Source organism: Muntiacus reevesi, chromosome 2 (assembly GCF_963930625.1).
Source record: "Muntiacus reevesi chromosome 2, mMunRee1.1, whole genome shotgun sequence".
In the NCBI taxonomy this organism is placed as follows: domain Eukaryota; kingdom Metazoa; phylum Chordata; class Mammalia; order Artiodactyla; family Cervidae; genus Muntiacus; species Muntiacus reevesi.
Window position 1 is genome coordinate 22,554,263 of NC_089250.1, and position 15,564 is coordinate 22,569,826.

The 15,564-nt window shown below is 42.7% G+C and overlaps 1 protein-coding gene across 5 annotated transcripts in view; it reads left to right on the forward strand.

The window, feature by feature from the left end:
• Positions 1-5,799, forward strand: part of MLLT10 (MLLT10 histone lysine methyltransferase DOT1L cofactor) — a 219,936-nt gene extending 214,137 nt beyond the window's left edge. For 2 of the 5 annotated variants that reach the window (XM_065921077.1, XM_065921079.1), the window contains 2 exons: positions 2,108-2,317; positions 4,063-5,799. In XM_065921077.1, coding sequence (XP_065777149.1) covers positions 2,108-2,317; positions 4,063-4,107 — 255 coding nt within the window. In that variant the 3' untranslated portion in view covers positions 4,108-5,799. The other 3 variants (XR_010661422.1, XM_065921078.1, XM_065921076.1) reach the window with 3 other exon arrangements.
• The last annotated feature ends 9,765 nt before the right edge of the window (positions 5,800-15,564 follow it).

Sequence of the window (15,564 nt, forward strand, 5' to 3'; positions counted from 1 at the left end):
CCTCCGTCTCGCTCACTCCACTCCAGCCCTGGTCCCCTCGCTTGTCCTGGGTCATGCTGGCTACACCCTCAGGGCCCCTCAGCACTGGCTAGCATTCTCTGTGCCTAGAACCATCTGCCCTCCTCTTCACACCACCCAGTCCGCATAGAGAATTCCCTCATCTCCTTGCATCTGTAACCAAGTGAGGGCCCCCTGAAACCGCCCCCGCCCTCCTTCAGTAGTCCCTCTGACACTACTGTTTCACTTGACCCTTGGCAGGAATCACATCCTAACATTTCTTCTCCCCAGAAGAGTGCCTGGCACATCACAGTAAGCACTTAGGAATGCTGGAAGGCATGGTATGGTAACCACATCAGGAGAGCGCTCTTTCTGTTGGCATGAATGAGAACTTTAAAAGCTAAGAAGTTGGTGCAACAGTAATTGCGGTTTTGTTGACCTTTACTGTTTGATATTGGAATACATTCTTAAATGTGGTTATGTTATACATCATTTTAATGAGTATTTCTCACTATATGGTTTTTTTTTTTGGCTAATGACTTATTACTTGCTGTTTATTTTATATTTATTTTAGACTATGGAAATGATGTTAGACAAAAAGCAAATTCAAGCAGTTTTCTTATTCGAGTTCAGAATGGGTCGTAAAACAGTGGAGACAGCTTGCAATGTCAACAACACATTTGGCCCAGGAACTGCTAACAAACGTACAGTGCAGTGGTGGTTCAAGAAGTTTTTCAAAGGAGAGGAGAGCCTTGAAGATGAGGAACATAGTGGTCAGCTGTCGAAAGTTGACAACGATCAATTGAGAGCCAACATTGAGGCTGATCCTCTTAAAACTAAACAAGAAGTTGCTGAAGAACTCAAAGTCAACCATTCTATGGTTGTTCGACATTTGAAGCAAATTGGAAAGGTGAAAAAACTCCGTAAGTGGGTACCTCATGAGCTGACTGAAAATCTAAAAAATCGTCGTTTTGAGGTGTCATCTTCTCTTATTTCTATGCCACAAAAACAAACCATTTCTTGATCAGATTATGATGTGCAATGAAAAGTGGATCGTATATGACAGTCGTATATGACCAGCTCAGTGGCTGGACCAAGAAAATGCTCCAAAGCACTTCCCAAAGCCAGACGTGCACCAAAAAAAGGTCATGGTTACTGTTTGGTGATCTGCTGCTGGTCTGGTCCACTACAGCTTTCAGAATCCTGGTGAAATCATTACATCTGAGAAGTATGCTCAGCAGATCGATGAGATGCACCGAAAACTGTAACGCCTGCAGCCGGCAATGGTCAACAGAAGGGGCCCAGTTCTTCACGACAACGCCCGACTGCACATCACACAACCAGTGCTTCAGAAGTTGAACAAATTGGGCTACGAAGTTTTGCCTCATCCACCGTCTTCACCTGACCTCTTGCCAACCAACTACTACTTCTTTAAGCATCTCGATGACATCTTGCAAGGAAAATGCTTCCACGACCATCAGGAGGCAGAGAATGCCTTCCAAGAGTTCATTGAATCCCAAAGCATGGATTTTTATGCTACAGGAATAAGCACATTTATTTCTCATTGACAAAAATGTGTTAATTGTAATGGTTCCTATTTTGATTAATAAAGATGTATTTTGAGCCTAGCTATATTTATTTAAAATACATGATATAAAACTGCAATTACATTTGCACCCACCTCTTAAAATAACTTTTAAAGTTCTCAGAATAAGAGCATAATAAAATAACTCTTTGAGTTCCCAGAATTATAAGAGGGATTTCACCATGCAGTGATTTCTAAAGCCAACACAGATCACCGTGACTTCTCTAAGTTGCCATTTTCCTTGATTCTCATGTACAATCTCATTTGAATAGGGGTTTTTTTAACTTTTGCTTGTTCCACTTTGAAAATAAAGCCATTCCCTGATGATATTGACATTTACAGTAGATGGTTATTGTCTAGTGCAGTGTGTTTTTCCAGATGAGATTCTTGTTGTCTTTCTTAGTAATGTGACTTTGATATCACTTCAATACCTAGTATCAGAGTAAAGAAGAAAAGGGACAAGGCAGGCTGTCCCGCTGGCTTGTCTGGGCTGGGCACTCACCCCTCCCGCGTGTTCTTGTTAAGGAGCAGCACCAGGCGCTTCTGTACCAGCTGGTGCAGCACCACCAGCAGCAGCAGCACCACCAGCCTGACCTCCAGCAGCTGCAGATCCCAGGACCCACTCAGATTCCCATCAACAACCTGCTCGCAGGCACGCAGGCGCCTGCCCTCCACTCAGCCACCACCAACCCGTTCCTCACCATCCACGGTGATAATGCAAGTCAGAAGGTAACTGTAAGTATCTGTGTTTTGTTACAGCTAGTGAAATCACAGAGCCAATTTTAGTGATTAGAGATGACTGTCTCTCCGGCCCTTCCCTTCTTCCCTTCCTCCCTCTTTCCTTCTCTCTCTTTTAAAATATATTATCCCCCAGATAACTTCTTCTTAAAACCAGTTGTTTTAGCAGCTGGATGTTGTAAACACAAAGGACCTAAGCCAATTTATATATCCCCTAAGTATATCAGTTTGAATTTGCACATAAGGTTGGAAGGCTTTTTTATTTTTTGGAAGGCTGTTTTATAACTCAGCAGTTTTTCAAAATGAAAATGTTTTGGTATAGTAAGTGATATGGGACAGTCCAATCAAAAGATAAGAAGTTGGTATTTTGAGAATCTTTGTTTAAGTGATTTGTTTAACTATAGAAATAGTCTAGATAATTTAGGATTGTTTTTATTGTTTTGCTCAGATGTGCTAAAACTGAATTATACTTATGGTAAAGTTAATATATAAACTTTAGGGAAATCTAGTTATTCTACTGGATAGAAAGTAAATCATAGTCACAATTGTAATGAAATTTAAATTCTTAATCTTATGTAAACGATAAAAAAAAAATGGGTGCAGGAACAGTATACTTATACATACAGTAGCACACATTTTAAGGCTGTTTCTTTCTATTAATTCTCCCCTTCAATCAGGTCTACTTTACTGGAGTATAAATGTTTCCCCTAAATTCCAGTTGAGGGCAGAACCCTGTTAGAGGAAGGATATTGGGATATAGAATGGAGACTGGACACCAGGAAAAGGAAGAAGGGAAAGAATGAGGTGGGAGACTTGGCAAAAATGGTGTTCAAAGTCACAATGTTTGCTCTTTCCCATTACTTTGAAACCTTGCTCTTTACTGTGCTTTTTAGTTTTCAGAAGCTTTAGTTTGTATTTAGTAACAAGAATTGGTTCAAAATAAAGTATACTGGTTTTCATTACCTCTTCAATGCTTTTTGTTTACCCCACTGTTCCTCTAACTTCCTGCTTGTGAATACTGTCATTATCATTATCACAAACCTAGTTTGGCAGACATGGAAATTTCATTGATTCTTTACTAATTTAGATTTTTTTTTTTTTTTACTGGTTTTTGCTGTTTTTTCTTGTGTTAAAAACAAAAAGGTTATACAATATGAAATGTATTTTAATGGAAAATCATGATAGTAAACACTATCAATATTAATTACCTAATGTAGAAAAGCAAGGCTGGGAAGTAATAGGAGTATCCTGCTATGTGGCAGGCATCTTTATTAGAGACAGTAGTATATATGGTTCCAGTCTTTAAACTATTAAAAAACCTGTTTTTTAAAATAGGGAGATTCAAAGAGGGTAAAGTTCAAAGGAGAGATAGCACGTATGTGGGATCAGAACCCATGACTTCCTTATTTGTTCATTTTCCACATTACTATGTTATTACTACTGTGGAAGAGTCCGTTTTGGAGGGATGATTTCTACTTTTCATTTCTTATGAGTCCTGCCTCAGAGAGGAGTACTTCTGTCTTTGTGTACAGCTGAATTTAATATAAAGCAACTGAATGTTTACCAGTATTTTCATGTCCTTACATTATGCTGAAAAGTAGCCATGCTGACTTGTAGAAAAAAGGAATAGCTGTATATACTACCTTTTATCTCAGTCATAATTTGTTAAGAGGAGATTGTTTCAAGTGTGGGCCAACAATTTCTTTAGCTAATGCACTTGATTTTGTTTGTTTTAACTGCAGAGACTTAGTGATAAAAGTGGGCCTGTTGCTCAAGAGAAAAGTTGACACTTGAGAAAAAAACATCTAGAAATGGCCTATCCTGCTGTCCTAGCACTTCATCTGGCTGCTGTTGCAGTCCTTTTACTACACCTATGAAGAAATGCAACAAGAAACCAGCTGCATGACAAAGGATTAATTGCCATGAGAGCATTCTTGTAAGGTTTTGGTTGATGTTGCTTTGTTGCACTGAAATGAAATTCCCATATCCCCTACCCCTCTCCCAGATTATTTTGAACTTTGAAAGAAAATGTAATGGCTAACTTTGGTCAGTGAAATAATTTACATGGCAATGAGTTTATCAACCTAAGAGAAATTTAATATAGTTGGTGCACAACTAATTTTGATTATAAATTGCAGAGATGACTAGCAAAACTAAAGACTTGTTCCATTTATAAACCTTTTGATTTTATTGTACCATTTGGAACATGAAATATGATCTTTTGTTTGGGTTACAGTACATTTGCTCTGTGAGTCAAACCTTAAAACAAATTTCAAGGAACTGTTTAATTTCTTCTTCTAGAGTTTTATTGGTTAAATATTACAAATAAATAGGTCATCCACTGGGACTTGGCAATCTTTGTTATAAAAATTTCCTTTCTAATGGGATTTGGCCAATTTTGGTAATCAAGTTAGGATGGTAAATGTCTGCTTCTGCTAAAGTTAATTTTCTTTTGCTAAATGCTTTTTCTTTAGTGTTAAGACCTACTCATATTTTGAAGAAACCTTGAGTTAAGTGAGCTCTAAGGCTGCTGGGGGAACCAGCTCAATTCAGAATGAAAGAGGGGCCACTCTGGAAACTGCTGGTAGGGTTTGGCCTGGATCAAGTGCCTGTTAGTACCTGCCTTGTGCTGAAGTGGCTCTGGTCAGCTGAGTAGCAACAGCAGCCTTCCCCATGGTTCTGCCTTTATCGAGAACTTTCTATGCCACTGTAGATAGCTCAGGCGAAGCTATTACCTGGGTATTTATCCACTAATGAGTCACAAGAAAAATGTGTGGATTTGGTAAGAATTTTCTTTTTTTCTTTAGTTAGACAACTTCTCGTTGTTAACAATGATTTCAAACAAACAAAACAAGACAAAAAACCCCGCAGTTCAAGCAGTTCTTGAAACAGGTGAAATCTATGTTACAACCCTTCCACGTTGGGTAGCCCCACTCCTGGGGTGACAGTGTAGCAGAGTATAAATTAAACAATTGGGGATGTAATCGTTGAACTGTTCTTGAATGTGTGAATTATTAGTGGAAAAAAGACCCAGATGTAATTAGACCTCCACTGTGTACTTAGCTGGAAGAACATGTTTATTCTGCAATATGTCTCTTGGTTAAACATTGCACAGTTCTTACCTCATTTCTGTAAATAAGGTTTTGTGAATCTGTTTTGTATTGTGAAAAATTCATAAGATAACATTGATATTTTGATTTGTAATATTTCTAATTGGTAGATTTAATTGAAGAGTAAAATTAATTTATTTTTATATGTTCAGGGGAATTTTAAAGAAAGTCAGATCTTTTGTAGATAATTACAAAAAAATCGGTGTGGTTTATTTTACTTATTTAACCCACTGGTTGTTATTCTGTAACAATTTGTATAAATGGTAAATTTTGAATGTGTTGTTATTTTACTTAGATGTAAAATTCCACATGTATTAAAGAAAATGTACAAAGTTTTTGTTAATAAAATTTAATAATGTTTATAACTCCTCCATTTTCCCCAGTTTTATTAAGATATAATTGACATCAGCATGGTATAAGTTTAAATATATACAGCATAAAAATTTGACTTAAATATATTGTGAAATAATTACCATGGTAAGTGTAGTTAAACATCCCATCTCATACAGATATCAAAAAAAGAGAACAGCAAAAAGTTTTTTTCCTTGTGATGAGAACTCTTAGAATTTACTCTCTTTAACTGCTTCCCTACATATCATGTTAACTACAGTCATCATGTTGTACATTACAACCCTAATACTTGTTTATCTTATAACTGGAAATTTGAACTTTTTGACCACTTTTGTCCAGTTCCCTCTGCCTCACCCCACCTCTTTTCTGTGAGTTAGATTGTGTTCTTTTAATAAGATTCCACATATGAGATCATACAGTATTTTGTCTTTGTTTGACTAAATTCACTTAGCAAAATGTCTTCAAGGTCCATCCATGTTTTCATGATAGCAGGGTTTACTTCCTTTTTTATGGCTGAAAAATATTCCATCACGCACATGTACATAACACAGCAACTCCATCCTTTAATAGCCATTTAGATTATTTCCATGTCTTGGCTAATGTGACTAATGCTGCTATGAACATATAAGGGTATAGATATCTCTTCAACATAAGTGTTTTTGTTTCCTTTGGATGTGTTCCCAGAAGTGAGATTGCTGGATCAGATGGTAGCTTGATAATAGCCATCTAACAGACATGAGGTGATAACTCATTGTCGTTTTGATTTGCATATCCCTAATGATTTAGTGATGTTGAGGAACTTTTCAAATGACTTTTTATACATATCTGTTGGCCATTTGTAGGTCTTCTTTGGAAAAATGTTTGTTGCAGTTCTTTGCCCATTTTAAAATTGGATTTTTTTTTTCCTATGGAGTTGTATGAGTTCTTTGTATACTTTGGCTATATTAATCCCTTATCAGATATATGATTTACAGATATTTTTTCCCATTCTGTAGGTTGTCTTTTCAGTTTGTTGTTACATCTTCTTGGTGGATTGACCCCTTTTTCATTATATAATGACCTTCTTTGTCTCTCTTTAGTTTAAAATCTGTTCTGTCTAATATATAAGTATAGCAACTTCTCCCTGCTTCTTTTTGGTTACTTCTGCTTGAAACGTCTTTTTCCATCCCTTCATTCTCAGTTAATTGTCTCAAAGACCAAAGCAAGTCTCTTGTAGGCAGCAGCATATTGTTGTATCATTTTTTTTAAATCCATTCAGCCGTTCTTTAATTTTTATTGGGGAATTTAATCTCCTTTTGTTTACAGTAGTTATTGGTAGATAAGGACTTACTAGGGCCACTTTGTTGATTGTTTTCTGGCTGTTTTGTAGACCCTTTGTTTCTTTTTCTTTTTCCTGCTGTCTTATTCTGTGTTTTGAGGTCTTTGGGGATCAACATGCTTTGACTTCTCCATCATTTTCTTTTTGATGTAATTACTACAGGTTTTTCTCATCTCGTTACATGACTCTTACATAAAATATCTTAAGCTTATAACACACCCTATTTTAAACTGATAACTAAGCACAGCTTAAGTCCTAAGCTTCACAGTTTTACTTCTCCTCCCTTCACATTTTACTGATGTTACAGTTTACATATTTTTCATATCATGTTTCCAGTAACAGATTTTTGTAGTTATGGTTCTTTTTACTGTTTGTTTTTTGAGTTGTAAGTGAATTATGTGCCACCATACTGTATTACAGAATCTACTTTTGAATGTATGTTTACAATTACCAGTGAATTTCATGGTACCTTCCTTTATTTTTATGATGTTAGTTAGCATCCTTTTACTTCTACTCAGCTCCCTTTAGTTTTTCTTGTAAAGCATGTCTCCTGGCGATGGACTCCCTCAACTTCTGCTTGTTCAGGAAAGTCTTTATCCTTCCTTCATTTCTGGAGGACACTTTGGTGTGATACAGACTTCTTGGTTGACAGTTTTTTACTTTCAGTATTTGGAATGTATCTCCCATCTTTCCTGGCCTGAAGTTTCTTTTGGGAAATCTGCTGATAGTCTTAATGGGGTTTCCCTTGTATGTAACTTCTCTCTTTCAAAATTATTTGTCTTTGACTTTTGATATTTATAATGTGTCTCAGTGTAGCCCTGTTTATGTTCAACCTGTTTGGGGTCTTTTGGACCTCATGGATCTGTTCATACCTCTCCCTAGGTTTGGGAGGTTTTAGCATTATTGCTTTGAATATGCTTCCTGTCCCTTTCACTTTCTTCTGAAATTTCCATAATGCAGATGTGGGTTCTTTGATTGTGTCCCATAAGGCTTTCTTCAGTTTTTCACTTTTTCCCTTGTGTTCCTCTGACTGGGTAATTTCAAATGTCCTGTCTTCTAGGTCAGGATGATTCTTTCTTCTCCATCTTCGTCTTTTTAAAGCTGTTGAATCCTTCAATCAATCGTATTTCTCAGCTCTAGGATTTTTGTTTTTAATGGCTTCTATTTCTTTGTTGAACTTCTCATTTTGTTCACAAATTGTTTTCCTAATTTTGTTTATAGTTTTGTGTTCTTGTAGCTCACTTAAGAGGATTATTCTGAATTCTTTGACAGTTCATAGATTTCCATTACTTTAGTGTAAGTTACTAATTTACTTTGGTGATGTCATGTTTATGTGAATTTTTGTGAGTAAATGGGCTTCTCTTCCAGATTTTACAGGTTTGTTTTGGGAGAGACAGCTTTTCACCAGTCAGCTCTGTTGAGGTTTCTGGATGTGTCTCCTGGTAATGCTTGTGGGCAGATGGGGCCTGATATATTAGGGTCTGTTTTGGGGGCAAGGCTCCCCTGCCCAGAGCCCTGAAAGGTGGGAGGGCAGGGGTGGTGTTGATGCTGAGAAGTCTTTTAAAGGAATTCTGGCTTGTTCCCCTGCCCTAGCAAGGCTGTAGTATGGGCTTTGCTGTTGCCTACGACCTCTGGTCAGGCTTATCTGGCTATTGAGACTGGGTTCTATACACAGTAGTAAGCAGAACTCCGAGTTAGCTTCCCTCCCTGGCAGGCAACCTTGTTTTTTTTTTTTTTTTAAATATTATATTATTAGTTGGAGGCCAATCACTTTACAACATTTCAGTGGGTTTTGTCATACATTGACATGAATCAGCCATATAGTTACACGTATTCCCCATCCCGATCCCCCCTCCCACCTCCCTCCCCACCCGACTCCTCAGGGTCCTCCCAGTGCACCAGGCCCGAGCACCTGACTCATGTATCCCACCTGGGCTGGTGGTCCGTTTCACCATAGATAATATACATGCTGTTCTTTCAAAACATCCCACCCTCACGTTCTCCCCCAGAGTTCAAAAGTCTGTTCTGTACTTCTGTGTCTCTTTTTCTGTTTTGCATATAGGGTTATCATTACCATCCTTCTAAATTCCATATATATGTGTTAGTATGCTGTAATGTTCTTTATCTTTCTGGCTTACTTCACTCTGTATAATGGGCTCCAGTTTCATCCATCTCATTAGAACTGATTCAAATGAATTCTTTTTAACGGCTGAGTAATATTCCATGGTGTATATGTACCACAGCTTCCTTATCCATTCGTCTGCTGATGGGCATCTGGGTTGCTTCCATGTCCTGGCTATTATAAACAGTGCTGCGATGAACATTGGGGTGCATGTGTCTCTTTCAGATCTGGTTTCCTCGGTGTGTATGCCCAGAAGTAGGATTGCTGGGTCATATGGCAGTTCTATTTCCAGTTTTTTAAGAAATCTCCACACTGTTTTCCATAGTGGCTGTACTAGTTTGCATTCCCACCAACAGTGTAAGAGGGTTCCCTTTTCTCCACACCCTCTCCAGCATTTATTGCTTGTAGACTTTTGGATAGCAGCCATCCTGACTGGCGTGTAACGGTACCTCATTGTGGTTTTGATTTGCATTTCTCTGATGATGAGTGATGTTGAGCATCTTTTCATGTGTTTGTTAGCCATCTGTATGTCTTCTTTGGAGAAATGTCTGTTTAGTTCTTTGGCCCATTTTTTGATTGGGTCGTTTATTTTTCTGGAATTGAGCTTCAGGAGTTGCTTGTATATTTTTGAGATTAATCCTTTGTCTGTTTCCTCATTTGTTATTATTTTCTCCCAATCTGAGGGCTGTCTTTTCACCTTACTTATAGTGTCCTTTTTTGTGCAAAAGCTTTTAATTTTCATTAGGTCCCATTTGTTTATTTTTGCTTTTATTTCCAATATTCTGGGAGGTGGGTCATAGAAGATCTTGCTGTGATTTATGTCGGAGAGTGTTTTGCCTATGTTCTCCTCTAGGAGTTTTATAGTTTCTGGTCTTACATTTAGATCTTTAATCCATTTTGAGTTTATTTTTGTGTATGGTGTTAGAAAGTGTGAAAGGCCCCCTAATTAGGCCAGACGGCACTGAACTCCCTGGTAAGACAGAGAAGCACAGGCCGTGGAGTGCCACTGTAAGCATGGCTCTGGGATGGGCTGCCCACATCCGGGATGTACTCCTGTTAGGCTCGCTGGGTGAGCGCTTGTATTTAGCAGTGGGTGGGGGTACAAATTGCTTCCCCTGCCCAGGCAGAGTGGGAGAACTAGTTCCAAGACGGTAAGGCTCTTGCGTTCTTGACTTAAGCCCACCAGTGTCGCAAGTTCCCTGGCTGAACAGGGCCACTGGATGTGTTCAGCAGAGGTTGGCTTGCCCAACTAGGTTCCAGGGTTGCCAGGCTCTGCCAGCTTCCCTGCATTCTCTTCACGCTCTCTGGGCAGGCCCATCTCTGGGCAGGTGGGCCCTGGAGTCTCTCAGCAGCGAGCGGGGCGTGAATGAGGGTCTGCCGGCTTCCCGGCATCCTCTCTGGTGGGCGGGGCTCTGAGAGCTCTGGCCTGAGCGGCGGAAAGCGCGCTCCAGGGTTGGCATACGGCTCCATGCCAGCTTCACTGGTGAGGGCTTCACTGGTGAGATTCGCCGCCGTCGGCGAGCAGAGCCGCTGGGAGCGACTGCTGCCTGGACTCACTCTGCAGGTAGGAGTTCAGTTGGCCAAGGCTGGTTGTTAGCCCCCGTGCCGTCTCCACCACAGCCGACAAGACGTCGAGGCCCTCAGATTTCTCTGCTCTTGAGGAGGTGGAGCGGGAGTAGGGGGTTCCTGTGAAGCAGCCCATGGTGCCGGGGTGGGGGCTGGATGTCCACCTGGGGACCCTCGGAGGCTCAGGGGGCCTCCTGATTGGTGCTGTGCTGGCCCTGAGGCAGGGGCCGCACTTCATTAACTCTTACTTATTAAGACCAGTGGTGTGGACGGAGGGAGCTTCAGCCTCACCCCCTTCCCGCCAGGTCTAGGGTTTTTTAGGGGCGTATTCTTGTGAGGACAGTGAGGTCAGAGGCTCTGTGTCACCTGCTTGGTGACGTCCGTCTTTGGAGAAGATGGAGCTCCTGATGCCCTTGGTTCCTCTTGTCAGTTGTTTCCAGGAGCCTCTGGGTGCTTCGTGCTTTGGTGTCGGTGCGGTTGCGTCTTGGGGTGGTTGAAACTCGGGAGTAGACTCCGCGCAGCGTGGAGGGCAAACCACCCTGCGGCCTGCTGGTTAGGTGAGACAGAGCACCCCGCAAACCGCCGGTGCAGAGAGGAGGGAATGACCACAGTGGAGAAGACAGGAAGAGAAGTCACATCAGTAAAGCTGTATTCGTACTTGGTAAAGAGTGAAATCTTTTTTTTTTAAACATAGTTAGCTTTAACCAGAGGCATTTAAGTTAAAGAAAAACCCATGGTTGCGGGCTCTCAGTGAGCATCAGAATCACCTGTGGTCCTTGTGGATGGTCAGCCTTTATTCCAGACTTAGCAAACCGCAGTATGCTGGTCTGTGTAACTGGGTCCTGGTCCTTAAGTGTTGAATGAACAAGGAAAACTGGTTTAGGCTTTTCACTTGATTAAGGAGCACATTTTAGGTTTCTGGTACACAACTGGAAAATAATTATCAGATTCTGGAAAGTCTTGTCTCTCCCAAGACTGGAAGACAGGAGCTCATTGGCAGCCTCCTTGGTTTTCACTCTGAGTCCATTGACTCCAAACAAAACATTACTGGCCATGCACCTTTTCATTTCTTGTATAAGAAATGAAATATATCTATATATTTCATTTATATACTTTCATTTATATACTTATATATACGTGTAGTCACTTGTCTTGGCTGTTTGTTTGTTTTGGTGTGATTCTCCATGTTTTAGTCGCTTTTCTAACTCACCTGAGGTTCTGGGTAGCCTAGCTTCGCCCCTGCCAATGGCATGCACCTGGGCTGCTGCTCCCACTTCCCTGTTGCTGAGTTTCATTCCGAGAAGTTTCTGAGCACCTGCTGCTTATTGCCCACCATTGACCCTTGGGAACCCTCTGTGTGGACGCGGGGCTTCGTGGGCTGGTTACCATTGAGACTTCTGTGCAGGTGTGCTCGCTCATGGGGTCAAGAGCAGACATTGGGCATGAGTGCTCAGAAAACAGGTCTTCATGCTGCTTTCTTAAGCTCTCCGTCAGCCAATCAGAAGACGAGATAACCACTGACTCAGGATGCTCCCCAAGACAGAGTGCAGAGCCCTTGGCATTGTAAGCAGAAGTGCCTTACAACTAAATGGAACTCTGTTTTTAAAAGTAGGGGATGGACTTGTGTTTCAAATGTGAAAACTCTTCAATGAGACAAATACCATTAACCTTAAATTTACTCAGTGAAAATGAAATATACATTGATGATGCCAAATTTTGCTATACATTAAAGTAGGCTTTTCCAAATGAAATAGTTGTGAACTTTTGCAAACTTTGGGAAGCCATTAGATTTTTCAAGTAATTTTACCTTGTTAGGAATTCATGCCAACTGTTACTCCACTTAGAGTCCCATCCCTCACCTTATTATTGGCATGAAAGGAAATGTCTCTTTCTTACTGATAAGTGAATGCTGACAATCCTGTAAGTTCAATAAGGACTTCTGTGATCTGTGAGCTGTCTTTGGTCACAGTTCAGGCTTGGCAAGTTTGTGCTTGGAGGCAGTGCCTCTGTGGTACCAGGACAGCCTCGTGGCTGTGGCCCCTCTCTGGCCCCAGACTCCTGGCTGCTTTGGGCCTGGCGCCCTGCACGGACGCAGAACTGGGGAAGAGACAAAACTGTCAGTGTTTCACATCCATCTCCGGGTGCTGGTAAGTAACACTGTTAGTTGTTGGGGTTATTACATTTTTTAAGTGACAAGTTATGACCGCTTTTCAAACAGTTGCAAGACTTGGCTCTGCATTAATTCCCAGGCAGCAGCTGGGACATCTCCCACTCGCCCTTCCCCAGTGGGTGCTGGCGAGGACTGGGCCTCCCCCCACCCAGAGACCCCTGAGTTCAGGGCCTTGGAACTTGTCCCTCTCTCCTTACCAGCCCGATGGTACCAAAAAGCTGTCATGATGTTACCGACCAGGGTTCTTGGCCTCCCTAATCATTAGAAATTGATCAAAGGCCGGACAGGAAATACAAGCAAGGCTTTACTGGGGCCCCTCTGGGGGGTGGGGGAGGGACAAACAACAAGTTCCCTTGCTCCCTCACTGAGGCGGCGTGAGCTTGTTTCTTACATGGCGTGAGAGTAGGGGTATGTCCAGGGGTCAGGCTGGAGGGGTGATTTGTGTGGTTTGCCAACCCCTTAAATGGTGGTGTGTGCAGGGGGCATGCATAATACTCTTCTTTTGCTGCAGACACCCTGTTTTTGTTCCTGGTTCTTCAAAAGTGGCAGTTGGGTTTTTTGGTCTCTTTGTATCTTTGGGGTCCAGAATTTGTCCTAACTGTGCATGCACACACTCATTTTTAGTCCCGTACAGTTTCTTTATATTTTGTTGCTGGAGGAGAGGTGTGTCCAGGTGGAAACATTGCAGCAAAGGGTCCCAGGCCTGTCTCCATGGGAAGGGAAACTGTTTTGAAGGTTCCAATGAAATTAGGTGGAGGGTGGGGAAGAAAGGCATGTTTGGGTCCCTTGGGGGGTGACCCCTGAATAGAATGGGCAAGAAACAGCAGGGTGTTTCCACCAAGCAGAGGCTTTTAGGGTCAAGGAATGAACAGACTCCATCGCCAGTTCCAGACTGAAGATGCCTTGTCTTGCTTCTCAGTTCTGTTGGAGGACTTCTAACCTCTGATTTCCAGGGAGGGGACCCAGAGGGGCAGAAAGGATGGTGTTCAGGGACTCAGGGCACAGGAAGGCTGGTCCCCGTCGGGCCAGACGGTGTGGGTGAGAGCTGCGAGGAGGGAGTGCTGGAGGCAGGCCTTTGGGGACTGCGAGATCCAAAAGGCGGGTGATGAGGCCCCTGTACAGGATCTGAGGAGGAGCCTGGAAGGCTCCCTGTTTTTTTGAATTTACACCCACTTCGTTCTGTAAAAACTTGAAGCTGCAGAAAATTGAAAGGTGACACTTCTGGTCATCAGGACTGAAGATCCAACTTGAAATCAGCCCCCTGGTGAAAACGCCTCCTGGATCCAGTGGTTAGCAAAGGTATGTGGTGACGTGACCGGAAGAAGTTTGGGTGGCGTGAGGGGCAGAGGCCAGGGACGGGTCACACGGCCAGGCAGCCAGAGGCCCGAGACACAAGAAGGCACCTCGCGGCTGTTGGCCGTGAACACATTCTGGCTGTGCTGGTCCTTCTGAAGTTTAAAGCAAGACATTCACTTTTTTGCTGATGGAGTTAATTTGGTTTCCCTCAAGTTGTGATTGATGCATCTGCTGTTTCTCACTTGGCTCACTGAACAAGCAGACGGATTAATTAGGAGATTTTACGTTTTTGGCACCGCCACTGCTCTGCCGCAGTGATCTTGCTAGTTCTCCCGAAGCAAGTACAGACAGTTGTTTCCACAGCTGAACGTGTGTGTGTGTGTGTGTGTTGGTCTGTGAAAAACTAAGGTGCACAGTGTCTTTGCATACTCTTGGTCGGGTGTGGCTGCCCGTATGTGTATTGGTCTGTGAAAAACTAAGGGGTGTGTGTGTATTGGTCTGTGAAAAACTGAGGTGCACAGTGTCTTTGCAAACTCTTGGTGGGGTGTGGCCGCCTGTAAAAGTGGAGTGGGGCTTGGCCCTGGGTGCTCCAGGAGCTCCAGGGACAATCTGATGCACCTTCCGGCTGCTCTCCCCTCCCGCCCTCTCTGGGCCCTCTGCCCCTTCCCCCCCAGTTCTCCTCCTTCCCTGGCCCTGGGGGAAGCCGTGCAGCTGCCCAGCCTGGTGAAGGGCTGGTCCCCGTCATGGGCCTTGCTGCTGTTCCAAGAACTGGCCTCTTCCAGCTGCGGATCAGGTGGCCTTGCTCACCGCAGTGTGAACCTTTGACACTTTAATTGCAGGCCTCAGTGCTCAGTCTTGGGTTTTATTGGGGACCTAGAGCAGCTCCACAGCCCTCAGCGTCGCAGTGGGCAGGCCCATGACCTTGTAAACACTGTCCCTCCCACCTGCAGTGCTCTCAGCTTTGTGCTTCTCGAGTTCTTGGAAGTTCTCTCTTCTGATTTATGACCCATGTTTAACTCCTCCCTCAGAACGGTCCTCCATCTCTGCACCTCTGGTTCTGGTTAGTTGTCAGTGTCCAAGCCGAGACCAGGAAGGTGCTGGGCGGCCCCTCCTCACCCAGGCTCTGCTCCTGGAGGAAGCGGCCCTATCAGCCCTCTCTCCCCAGCCCTTGCTGCTCAACCCACTGCAGACAGTGGATTTCTTTGCTGCCAGGCACTGGTGCTGAGTGGAGAGGGGTGAGGGGTGGTTTGGAGCTGACTGGTCCCAGGATTAAAGCATGTTTGGGTTCTTTGGCACAATGAGATCCTGTCC